The following is a 12,674-nucleotide window of genomic DNA, read 5'->3' on the forward strand; positions in this document are numbered from 1 at the left end:
TTGCATCGATCAACTAAAGGGACAAGCATGTTGATGAATACTTGCGGTTGAGACTATACTTTTGTTTCTCTATGCTAAATTTGACTGTGAGTTGATAATTATTTAATGTTACTATTTGCTCACTGTTTTGTAGCCACAGTGCACAGTAGTCTGGTAAGTGGGAGGCAGGACAAGACATTTATTTGTTGAATGCTTACTGTGTACTGTAGGACTCTTGTGCTTGTAGGTTGCTGTACTGTAAGTTCAGGTTTTGACTGGGCTTTAAAAACTTGTGACCAGTGCTTTAATTTCAGAGTTAAAACTGCTAAGAATTCCTGTGACTAGTCACTTAAAAGTGATGTTGAAGCAAAAATTGGGTATTCAAGGTTCCACAGCAAAGTCAGAATGCTGTGAATCTGACTCTTATGGCTTCAGATAGCTTTTAGCAAGTGAGCCTGTGGAGCAAGTATGTTGTACCTTGTTTGTATTTGTTCACGTGGCATACTGTAAGCTTCTGTTGGGTTTGGGTTTTGGGTTTGGTTTGGGGTTTTTTTTTCCATGGAAGGCCCTACAGCAGTTAAAGTATACTGAAACTGCGTACTTGTTGAGTTTTGGTACCTCTACATAGGTCAAGCCAGAGGTGACCTTAAAATTACACTCTTTTCCTATGATTCTTTTTCGCAGTAGGACATTTGATATGTCCACAAAACAGCTTTTACTGTTAAGCTGCTTCTCATTGAGGAGCTGGAAGTAAAAGTCTGTAGCCTACTAAGAGCTGCACAGTAGACACTTGCAGTCCTGCAAAGGGATCTGCATTAGATTGTTAGCTCCTTCCTGAGTGTCCTCTGTGGCTGGTCATTAATTTTCGCCATTTTCTTTTTCTAATACAGGCCATTTGAGGAGCAGACAGCAGCTGTGCCTGGTGTTGATCCCACCAACAACAGTGCTTTACATCAGGAGGATGGAGGTGTTACTGCTGCAGGACAAAAGAGTGCTAAGGATCCAAGTGGCAAAAAGCGAGAAGAACCTAAGGCTGGTCCAAAGAAGCCTAAGGAAAAAGTGGATGCCTTGTCTCAATTTGATCTTAATAATTACGCAAGTAAGTGTTGATAATATGCTAACAAGAATTTGTAATCCTGATAACTTTGCTGCATATAGAGCTAGATATTTGAAAACTTAAGAGTGATTTTTTTTTTTAAACACTAGTATAATTGTGTACTTGAGTATTGCTACATTTGTCATACCGAACTAATAATGTGTGTCTCTAAAAGGTGGCACATCTCATTGTGTGGTTTTTTGCATAGATAAGAACAGTTTTCCATCATGTAATCTTAACTGTGGTGTTCATACCATTGTCCACCACACTAATTTGCCTTTATAACCTTCATAAGCAAAAGCAGTGGATATCACTGCTAAGCTTACAGCTAGTATCCAGGAAGGCTGTTCATTATTTGTTACTATGTTTTAGTTCTTATTTCCTGGAGAGTCTGGTACAGGAACCTCCCATTTTTCAATTCTTAAAGAAGACTGTCCTTGTCTTCAAGCTGAACAGCAAAGCACTTGGCAAGCAGAAGCTTACCTTTAATCAGGGCCACCATCTGTGTCTGTGGAGAAATAGCTTCCACTCTAAAGCAGATTTTTGGCTTGGTGCAGTGCATCTGAAGCTGTTAAAACAGCAGCATCTATACCTTTCCTTTTTCTGTAGGTGTTGTGATCATTGATGATCACCCTGAAGTGACAGTAGTTGAAGACTCCCAATCTAACTTGAATGATGATGGTTTCACAGAAGTGGTGTCTAAGAAGCAACAGAAACGCTTGCAAGATGAAGAGCGCAGAAAGAAGGAAGAACAAACAGTGCAGGTACAAGACCAGCCTTTATAGTGGGAAAGAGCTCCTTGCAGTATGGGGAATGTTGTGAAGTGTGCAGAAGCTTCCTTTTGAAGAAGCTGTATTTTCACCTTATAACTAGATAGTTGTATTTATATTAAGTTGTTCGCAATTAGTAAATTAATTTTACTTAGTAGTCTTAGGATTCTGTACTTCCTGATTGGGCACTGTCAGGCGGGTGGAACTGGCAAACTGAAAACACATTTTTCATACTGTGATAAATGATTTATACTACTGCTTCATCTATCAGTTGATTCCAAGAGAAAAAGGGATGAGAAATTGTTCCTGTGGTTAAATACCCCTAAAAAAAATAAACTAACTTAAGATGGGGTTAATCAGTTTGCTTTTTGCTGCTATACAAAATGTACAGTTGGTGTCAATACAGACTGTCAGCTCTAAGAATAAAATTGGCTTCTGCTTACAGGTTTGGACCAAAAAAGGATCAAGCGAAAAAGGCAGAGGTCAGAATTCCAAGCTCCCACCCAGATTTGCCAAAAAGCAGCAGCAACAGGCAGCTGCTGCAGCTGCACAGCAGGCACAAGCTCAGGCACAAGCTCAAGCACAACCTCCATGTACAACGCAGACTCCAGGTCAGCCACAGACTCCAGTTCAGCCACAGAACCAGGCTGCAGGAGGGACAGCCAGCACAGAATACACAGTGTCAGGCAAAGTTCTGCAAAACACCCAGGCTCATAATGGTCTCGGAACTGAATTATGGGAAAACAAGGTGCCGTCTACAGCAGTTCTAAATGACATCTCCAAAAAATGTAAGTGGTGGCTTTTGGATTTGGGGTGGGGGCAAGTGTTACAGTTAGCGAATGCTGATTGCCAGCTCTCTCTGTTGATGGCTCATTTCTAACTGCAAATGTATTTTGCACAGGGAATAGAGGGCAGCATTCCCAAGTGCAGTGTTGTAACCTATAAATGCTGCTGAAAAGATTTTTGCAGTATGATATTATTCAGTATTTTAATGTTGTTGTTACATTCTTCATTCACTATGAATGAGCAGCTGCCGCTCTCTTCAGGAATCTCTGTTTTGTTGGGCTTGGTCATGCTTCCAAACGTGATGGTTGCCCCACTTGAAAGCAGCTGAATAGGTGGCATTTTGTTAACTACTGAATAGGTTAACAACTTCTTAACCAAAGCTTATTTAATCAAGAAATCTGTAAAATTTTTTTAACTCTTTTCTTAATTGTCAGTGGGACCCATTAGCCCACCTCAGCCACCTTCGGTCAGTGCTTGGAACAAGCCTTTGACGTCTTTTGGTTCAGCTACATCTCCAGAGGTAAGAACGAAGGGAAGAAGAGTGAAGCTTACCCAAATTATATCTCATTGAGATTGGGTACCAACTATCCGTTTATTCAGGTGTGCACATACTGAAACTATTATGTGTAGAATTCTATGAAGGCAGGAGATAGTACAGAAACACAAGATGCAGGCTGGTGCTTTTATGATTGCAGCATGGAAAAACTGCTCTCTTGAATCTGTGAATGGTTGAGTTTTTGTCTATTGATAGCTGTTATTCGGTGCATTTTTGAAGTAAAAGTATTGCCTAGTTTGCATGTGAACATTTGTGTACAGTTCAGCAATGTAGACAGAAGCAGGATGTCTCCAAGGAACTAAATTTCTTTTGTGTCTCTTATTAAAAATCAGAAGCATCTGCTGCTTTTAGTATCTCTAACTACATTAGCTCTGCTTATTGTGTGGAATTTGCATAGCCCTAAATTTTACATTTAAAGTCCTGTGGCTTTGTTTTCTTGGGCTTTTTTGGTTTTGACTTTATTATTTTAAACTGTAAGAATGTGACGTAACTTCTTAGGAGACCATTTTGACTGCATAAAAGGAGATCTGGAAATCTTTTTTAATTTTGTATTGTTCCTCTTGAATTGAACATTAATTTTTGAAACTTCAGGAGAATGTTGTGAACCTGAATCTGGATGTTTTGATACTGCACTTGTCCCTTCCCCCTTTTCTACCAGTTTATCGTCTTGGTCTTGTTTACATATTCCTTCACTGCTTTTTTTTCTTACTCTTGAGCTTGTATAAATAGTAGGAACTTGAGGAGGAGGAAGTGTACATTCCTGCATTGTTTACTCCTGCAAATCTGTTGCAGTCACAAATAATAGTTTTGCTGGCAGAAGATAAAAGTACTCTTTTAGTGTTTTTTAGCTGAGCATATTTTGTGCTCATTTCTGAACCACTGGCATTGTACTGATCTAGAAATCATTTTAAATGTGTTGAATGTTTCCCTTTTTAACTAGGGGACAAAGCCTGGGCAAGAAGGTGGAGTAGATCTTGGCATAGAAACTATTCAGTTTGGAGCCCCAGCTTCCAGTGGCAGTGACAATGAAGTTGGCCCTGTACTTTCTGAGAAGTCCACTGACAAGCTGCCAGAACCAAAAGAGCAAAGACAGAAACAGCCTCGAGCTGGACCCATCAAAGCACAAAAGGTAAAAGGTCATATCTTCAGTATAAACTTTTTAACTTGAAGTTCAGCCAGAAAGAGGTTATAAATGATGAAATAGTATACTCATTCAGTTAGGACTGGACCTCCAAAAATTGCATTCCCCTTTTGTTTCCTAAAACAATCAACATGTTACTTCTTGGGGAGAAGGTGGGGAATTCGGTTCAAGAAGCAAGTGTAAGCACCATCGTAGCCCAGCAGAGTTTGTCCATTGGCTCTCTGCTTGGAGCAAGGGATGTGGCTGCAGCAGAGATAGGCGTATGGATTTGCGATAGTTTTGTTGGGAGGCTGTGGATAGGATGGAGTATTTTGGTGGTGTTTTGTAGTTTGGGGTTTTTGGTTTTCTCTTGAGCTTGCTTCACTCGGGCTTTGAGAGCTGTTTTGAAGCAGTCATTCTTTTTCTGCCTTGAATAGATCTCCAGTTTCAGTAGATCTTGCCGCCATGCCTGCCTTGCCCCCTCTAAATGATGCATGGTGCCCTGCTTAGTTTTGTAGCCAGATTACGAAGATGAGTAATACATCACGTTGCAGGAAAAGAAGTGTTTTGTGGTAAGAGGGGAGTGTTAGAGCCACTAATTTGAAGTTTCAAATTCAAATGTACAGATGTGTAGATAACTAATTTTTTTGCAGCTGATCTAGGAAGATCAAATAGGTAATCAAATTTATCTCAATTTTTAAAAAAAGTGTATCGCTTGCACTCCAGAGATTTAGGGGCTCCGTTCATTTGTCATCATGTTGTGTTTCCATTGTTACCACTCATATGGAGCCATACTTTCTCCTCCTGTCATTTAGATTATTACACTTGGTGGTCTTTCATGTTAATGAAACATACTTTCCTGTTATTTCCACCTCCAATGCATACTTATCTGTGCATCACTAGCACTCAGCATCAGCATTTTACTCCCAGAAAGAGATGGTTATAGCAAATAAACTTGGCTGGTGACTTACAGAACCAGCTATTTCAGTTCCTCTTGATGTCTGAGATTTGGCAGTGGTCCCGCTGTAATTAAAGCCCTTTTGTCTTTCTAGAAGACCGGGTGTTTCTTTGTGTTGGTTGTGTTTGGGGGGCGGGGCAGGGGGGTGTGTCTCCAAAAAAAGCTGAAATCTAAAAGTGCAGTCAATGTAGGATGAATTTAACCTCTGCTACGTGAGGTCCTCCATGGGAGTGCTGCAGTTCATGGGTTTTATTGCAAAATACAAAAAGCATACAGCAGAGAAATACACAGTAGTTAATACTACTAGTGAATTGTAGTAACCCAGCACGTTCAAAACCTGTATCTCAGATACACTAGCAGCATGCCTAAAATGCTCTCAGGAAATCACGTAAAGATACTGAACTCTAAAGTTAAATAAATATATAGAGAGTCAGTCTGCTTCATACTGTATACAAAGTTCCTTTTTTTCTGCTTGGCTATAGTTATAAAGACTGTTGTAGATTTTGTTGAAAGACAAAACATGTGACTAAACGGTAAATTAACTGGAGATTAACATTTTTGTGGCTCTTCTGAATGAGAGGGCTGTAATCCTTTAACTGTCTTGATGACAAAAAAAAAAATCCCAATAAACAATTCCTACACACCCACCACCCCCATAGCAATATTGTTTGCTATGAAGCCTAAATACAGACTTATGTTCAGGATTGGAGGTTAGTATTGTTGGACTGATACGGGTGATGTGAGAGGACCATACCTCAAACAAAGCAGTTTACCTTTCCAAGTGTGACCTTAAAGTGTCTGGACGATTTTCTGCCTCTGTAAACTGTTAGAGGAAAAAAATGCATGGGGTGAGATGAGTCTCGTGTTCCTGATTGCTGCATTGGAATGCTCAGACATCTGGTGCTACTGTTGTTTTCTTCCTTTCCTCTGAAAGCTAGTCTCTGCTGGCCTCCTGAGGGTACCCAATACCTTTGGGAAACTCCACCCTCCCCGAAGCCCAAAGGCATTGTGTTGTGAAGAGTCATCTGCTCCTGAAACAGCTGGTTTGTATTTATAAAGACAATACCAGCAGCTTCTGTCTTTCTGCTATCAAAGCTTAAGGAATAGGATTTTCAGGACTGCCTTTAAAGAATCATTGTGTTGCTCTGTAGTGAAATGGGCTGAGTAGTCTCAGCCAGAAAGGATGTGGCTATTCAAACAGCAGAGCATTCAGGTTCCCTGGGGCCCTTCGTTCTGCTTTAATTCAGCTGCACAGAAAGGAACTACTGAATTGCAGCAGTTATTCCAGCCGTGGTGTCTGCAATATAAGGCAACACTTGTGTGTAGGTTTGGGGTTTTTTTTGGATATCCCCTTAGTTCACAATTCCTAGGGAAAAATGCTGCCAACATCCATACATTGAGATATCTTCAAATGAAGGTAGAGTCTTCTGTTGTAGTTTCCTGGGCCCTGTAAAATCCTGATTCTCTGAAAATTAAAATAAACCTGTATGTATAAGAAAAGCACAAAAAAGTATAGAAGCCACAAGACTTCTTAAACATGAGGAGAGTCAAACTGGCTTTCTTCTCTAGGTTTTAACTAGATCCTATTCTAGCTGAACTCTACCACTACCCATAAAACACGTATTGCTTGAAAACAGTGTAGATTCCTCCTGTTCAAAATGAATGCATTTCATGTACATACCAATAACTTAGTCTCAAATGATTTTATCTGTTAGAAAATGCTTACCCTTCAGGAAAGCTTTGTTAGATTTAGGTTTAAGCCTGTTAGAATATTCTTGTGGGATAGGACATGGGAGGGAAGACATAACTGACAAATTAACACTAACTTAGCTTCCAGACTTGAGTCCGGTAGAAAACAAAGAGTATAAACCTGGTCCTATTGGGAAAGAGCGTTCTTTAAAGAACAGGAAGGTGAAGGATGCCCAACAGGGAGAACCTGAGGGACAGGAGAAGCCATCTCCCACCTCTGTCAGAAGTCCAGAACCTGTCACTGCAAAGGAAACCAAAGCAGCAAGTGAACTGAGCACGGAAATAGGAACGATGATATCTGTGTCTGCTCCAGAGTTTGGAACAAACACAAAGGTAAGAAAAATAGTAACAAATCGCTGAGCACTATGTGTAAAATATGATTACATTGATGTCGTTGACACTTGGTTGCCTGCTGGTGGGTAATTACCCTGACAGCAGAGTCCACTGGATAGCAGATATGAAACATATTGGTACTGCTTGAATTAAACAGTTCTCCAGAAGCGGTACAAAGACATGCTGTTTGCCATACCCCTGTACAAAGATCAGTTTGAAAGTTTTTAGACTTTTTTTGCTGCCTTGCAAATGTGAAAACTCTGTCCTGAGCCTTGCTGTAGAAAGTGTGGCACTGGAGCCTTGTACAGGCAGATTCTGTAAACTCGGATATATGCGATATATGCAAGACGAGTGCTTGACTTTCAGCAGAGAACTGGAGTAAAGTGGTGTGTGCAATCGTTGGTTGAGTACCTGGATGACCTGAAGCTGTGAATTGAGTGCTGTTCTGTGAAAAAAGAACTCTCTAAAGCAGGAATATTCAGTGTACCTAAAGGGTCTGTATGTCAGCTCTTGTTGGCTTGGATATTGGCAAGGTTTCCCTTGCAGAGCTCCCTCAGGAGGTTGAGGACTCATTGTAGTTGTCTGTGTGGAACTCCCCTGACTTCTCTGTAACAATGAGATGGTGACTTGCTGTCAGGATTTGTTGTTCTGCAGCTCAGTTCTTAGCTGTGGTGCATTGGTAGCACTGGCTGAAAAACATCCACAAAGGCGCTCTCCTTTTGACCTAAGGACCTGTGTTGGGGACTGACCTCACTACAGCAGTGTTGTGTCTTGAGCAAGAGCTATGGTTGTCGTCTGTCAAATGTAAAGAAACCATGCAGTTTGAGTAGCTGCTAATTAATAGTTCCACCTGCCTTGGTAAAGGAAAAATGCTTCTTGTATGTTTGTGAAGCAGTTTTGTGAGTTTAGATTCATTTGCATGCTGTCTTAGTCTTCCCTTTCCTGGTCTTAAGCAGAAATTTTGTGATGCCTTTCAGGAAAACTGATCTTCTGTCAAAGTTACATTAGCGGTTGAAGAATCTGAAATGCAGATCACTCACAATGTATCTTTGTGACCCACAGTTAAAGCAAAAAAAAAAAAAAAAAAACCAAACAAACAAAAACAAAAAAAAACCCCAAAACACAACAATTTTGGCAGTTTTTTGCCAAGGTGTCATTGCAAGCAGAAGACACTATGTCAAGTAAGAAAATACGGTGCTGGGATTTCACATCCTTCCTGGCAGTTTCTATCTTCTAAGTAGATGTGAATAGTTTACGTTGGTACCAGAAACACATAAAGTGCCCTTCTTGTGTACAGAAGCAGAAGTGTAGAGCCATAACCACCAGGCTGCTCAAATATTTGGTAAGAAAGCTGTTTGTTTGTGTGTTATGTTTTTCTCGCTGTATTTCACACTCCTGTGACCAGAGCTCAAGATAAGAGGAGGAGATGTTTCTTCAAAGCCACATACAGAATAGGAAAGATATCTTCATTGATTACTCCACGCTAGCTTGATATAAAGTAGCTCTACCAAAATCAGCATAATTGCCTCTCTACAATTGTGTTTTTAAAGTATGAGATCTTCAAAAAAGAAGTCTGGATTTTGTACCTTTCTGACTTTTTTTTTTAACTACCACGGTATTGAAGTGCCAGGCCTCTGTTGTCTGTAGGGAAGACCAGAGTGAAAGGAAACTTTCCAGTTTGTGCTGGATATGAAAATCCCCAATAATTTACTCATTAAGTGGTTGTTAATAGAAGCATTTAATAATAGGTCTAAATATTCCTGTCTCAACAGTTCCAGGTTTGCTTTTGAATTCCTTTGTCATGAGCAGTTTCCAGGGCATCAGCAAGTCTTGCGTTTGTTTTGGGGTTTTTTTCTAGGAAAGAGGTGGTCATATTTTATACTTAATTCTATGGAAGTTGAACCAACAACCTGCAGATTTATTGGATAAGATGAGCTTCATCTAGATTTTGCAGGAATAAACCAGTCTTGCTGCTACTTAAAGTGGCTTTTAAAATGGGTTCAAATACTGCTCCAGCCTTGGAGTTCTGTACTGATTTGTATTGCAACTGCTTTCTCTTGTCTTTGTACTCTTTCCATTGCTCTTTAATGAGGAAGTGATGACATCTTTAATCTGTTGTTTCAATGTCCAGTGTGGAAGTTTTAGCAAACAAGTGATTTCTCTTTTGACACCCTTTAACATCCTTCTTGCAGACTACCACTCAGCTTCCAGGAAGACGTGTTTTCTTTAGTGTATCTGGTGATTTTAATGTCTGTAAAAGTCAAGCCAGTTGTCCTCCTTCAGAAGCAGCAGCTTTGTAAGAGTACCCCATCCATCCCAAAACAAACATCTTAATAAGAGCATGTGCATTTAGTTATACAGGACTGTTTTACCTTAGAAACTGTAGAAATATAAACCAACTCATACTGGCAAGAAGTGTAAGTTTAGAACATAAGCATGATGCTCTAAAGCAATTGTAGCTGTTTCTCTTGTGGTTTGCAGTATATTTGGAGTAAAGGCAATTTGATGTGTCAGTCTGTGAATCGGGTACCCTTATCAGGAACCTTACCCCTTGACTTTCCCCACCCTATGCTGTCTAAAGTTTTTGAAGCTTTCAAATCACAGGAATGATCAATACCTGGTTGCGGACATGGCAATGAAATGTTTGCAGAGGTAGCTGATAATGGCCGTGTCTTACAGAGATGATGTCTAGAAGGACATAGGCTGTACTTGACAATAAATTTTGAGTATCTTTCAGGCTTTCTGGTTTGGGTGATTTACATAAATCAAGAATAAATCAAATAAGTAATTAAGCCCGTATAGCACCCTTATCCTTTATAGCAAAGTCAGCTCTGTCTGCCTTGTCCTTTTGTTCATAAAGTCACTTCAGGTTTTGTGACCTCTTTTTGGGCAAAGTACGTAGTTAGAAAAAATTCACCTCTTTTTCTTCAGGTACGAATAATTGGTAGGTAGCTCAAAAAAAGCCAGAGCTTTTTGCTCTGGCTATTATTACTGTTACTGGTTTATAATAAAATAGTCGGTTTCTTCAGTAAAACAGTTGTACAGGAGAATCACTGTATCTGAATTACAGAAGCTTATGGTGATAAGCCATATCTAAGAGATTCCTAGACCTAATGTACCAGTAAATGATAGATGGTGGTTAACCTACAGTTCATGGAGTGGTTGTCTTATGGCTAAAGCACTGTCTTGTCTGCATGTTCAGCACATAACTAATCATTGTCAGATGGTTCAGCATTGCACATGTACTTCTAATGGCATCAGGGTTGATATGATGGTTTGTTTTTAATTCTAGTGAAAAAGCGTTTTTAAAGAGCTGTAAGTTTCCAAAATGAGAAAGCTAGCCATAGTCTTGATCGGATTTCTTTTGTAAGGAATTTTAGTGCTGAGACGCTGTAAAACTTGCATCCAAACCTTGAAGGAATGTTAATAAAGTTTATATTAAAAACTTCCTCTTGCTTATGCAGTAAAGCATCTTAAAAAAACACGAAGCCAATTAATTACTTCGTTAGAAGGATCTTGTGATTAAAGCAGCTTCATGTGCTTGCCTTGTTCTACCCAAATTAAGGTTGCCTATTGGAATTCAATATAAACATGCAACTTGCAGTTTAGTAGTTCAGATTGTGAGAAACATCATATAGCTCATATTTCACTAGCTTAACAAGTAAAAGAAAACGAAATGGAGAAAATAGTTCTCTGTTTCCTTCATAAATACAATAATAAGTCACATGTGCACATTGTGTCCTCTCTTGCCCCATTATGTTGTCCTAGTCTTCTACCAAAATGAGCTCATCCTTTTAAGGAAGATTCTTTATTTGCCCGGTTAGTATCTTAATGCTTTAATTGCTCTTTTAGGAGACATTGCCATAGGCTTAAGGAGTAAATTGAGTATGCACTTTTTAAATAGCTTATCATTATACCAGTTGGATGCAACTAAACAAGCATTATGTGGTTTGTGCCTTCAAAATCCTTATGTGTTGGCAAGTCCAGGCACTCATCAACAGTTCTGCTGCTAATTTGTCCTTCAGTTCCTTCTTGGTATTTGGTTCCATAGAAACGATAAGAGCCTTTTCTGGGCTTCAGACAGGTAAAACTTGGCCGTTTGTGGTGCTTGCTGAAGAGTGGATCTTGGCTAATTTAGGATCACACCATTCTCTAACAAAATCTATGGCTCAGGTTCTGATAATGCCTGTTTGCCTGGCCAGAATACGCTCAGTAGATACCCAGCGACAAGAACTAAAAATCAGTGCTGAACATGGCTTCACAGAAGTACCAGTGCCTCTTGTTCCCAGGAGGTCATTCCTTAGAGAGGTGGCAGTGTTATCGATGAGACTCTTTCATCGGGCAGTTCATACCTACAACTGCAGTAAGTCACTGGCTACAGCTAGGTCCCTGAAAGTGGACCTTGTTCATTGAGCATGTTAAGGTCCACTTAACTGTGACAAACTTCAAGGAAAGCCTCTGGGTAGACTGAACACTCCAGTCCTTTTCTTCCTTGAAATCACTGCCCAATGCAGAAATCAGAAGGTAGACTCCACCATCCAGAGGAACTGAGTCTTGTGACTTTCAGAGGCAAGACTTGAAGGAAAATTGTTTTGCAAATTGCAGCCATCCCTATGTGTTCTTTCTAATCTGGAGGGCCTTACTTGTTATAGATTTACCCAAGAAATTTCTGTATCTATTTAAAGCTACAGAAAGCTTTCAGCTAATGTATTTTATTTTTTAAATAGGCTAAAGCCTCCAACAGGTGGCTAAAGCATCTTGGGTGACAAATGATAATTGGTTACACCATCACAGTCAGTACGTCTACTGCCCAGGCAGTACATCGCTCTGTATATTCTTACTTTACAGACTGTATTTGGACCTGTCTCCAGATGCACATTTTGAGGTCATGAGACAAACTGTAATTGCCCAAGAATTCTTCTGACCTCAGTAGCAATTCAGTAGTAAGGGTTGCTGGACATGCCTTCTAAGAAAAATCTGGTGTGAAATTCTAGTCTTCTGTTGCTTGGTGAACTCCTCCTGTAGAAAGGCTGATACCTGTCCAAGAAATGGAAATCTAATTTAGGTAAGGGAGATATTTTAATGGAATTATTTTTCTTCACAGGAGTCTGTAACAGACTACACTACACCTTCTTCTCATCCTAACACAGTGGCTACTAGCAGTACAAAAATGGAGGAGACTTTGGTGACGAACGTAAGTCTATTGCAGTGATCGTCTTGACTTTGAAGACAAGAAAATATTTTCACGCTTCTTTAAAGCACAAGATAGTTCCTTCAGTAAACAAGCCACTAGGGTTTCTTTCATGTTAACTAGCTGTGCATTATCC

The 12,674-nt window shown here is 39.8% G+C and overlaps 1 protein-coding gene across 22 annotated transcripts in view; it reads left to right on the top strand.

Moving 5' to 3' along the window:
• Window positions 1-12,674, top strand: part of PRRC2C (proline rich coiled-coil 2C) — a 75,527-nt gene that overhangs the window by 40,568 nt on the left and 22,285 nt on the right. For 13 of the 22 annotated variants that reach the window (XM_055814813.1, XM_055814817.1, XM_055814815.1 and 10 more), the window contains exons 17-23: window positions 870-1,078; window positions 1,685-1,839; window positions 2,291-2,633; window positions 3,066-3,151; window positions 4,128-4,316; window positions 7,096-7,347; window positions 12,452-12,541. In XM_055814813.1, the coding sequence (XP_055670788.1) occupies window positions 870-1,078; window positions 1,685-1,839; window positions 2,291-2,633; window positions 3,066-3,151; window positions 4,128-4,316; window positions 7,096-7,347; window positions 12,452-12,541 (1,324 nt within the window). The remainder of the gene's footprint in view (window positions 1-869; window positions 1,079-1,684; window positions 1,840-2,290; window positions 2,634-3,065; window positions 3,152-4,127; window positions 4,317-7,095; window positions 7,348-12,451; window positions 12,542-12,674) is intronic. The other 9 variants (XM_055814821.1, XM_055814824.1, XM_055814835.1 and 6 more) reach the window with 4 other exon arrangements.

This window comes from Falco peregrinus, chromosome 10 (genome assembly GCF_023634155.1).
Source record: "Falco peregrinus isolate bFalPer1 chromosome 10, bFalPer1.pri, whole genome shotgun sequence".
Taxonomy (NCBI): Eukaryota; Metazoa; Chordata; class Aves; order Falconiformes; family Falconidae; genus Falco; species Falco peregrinus.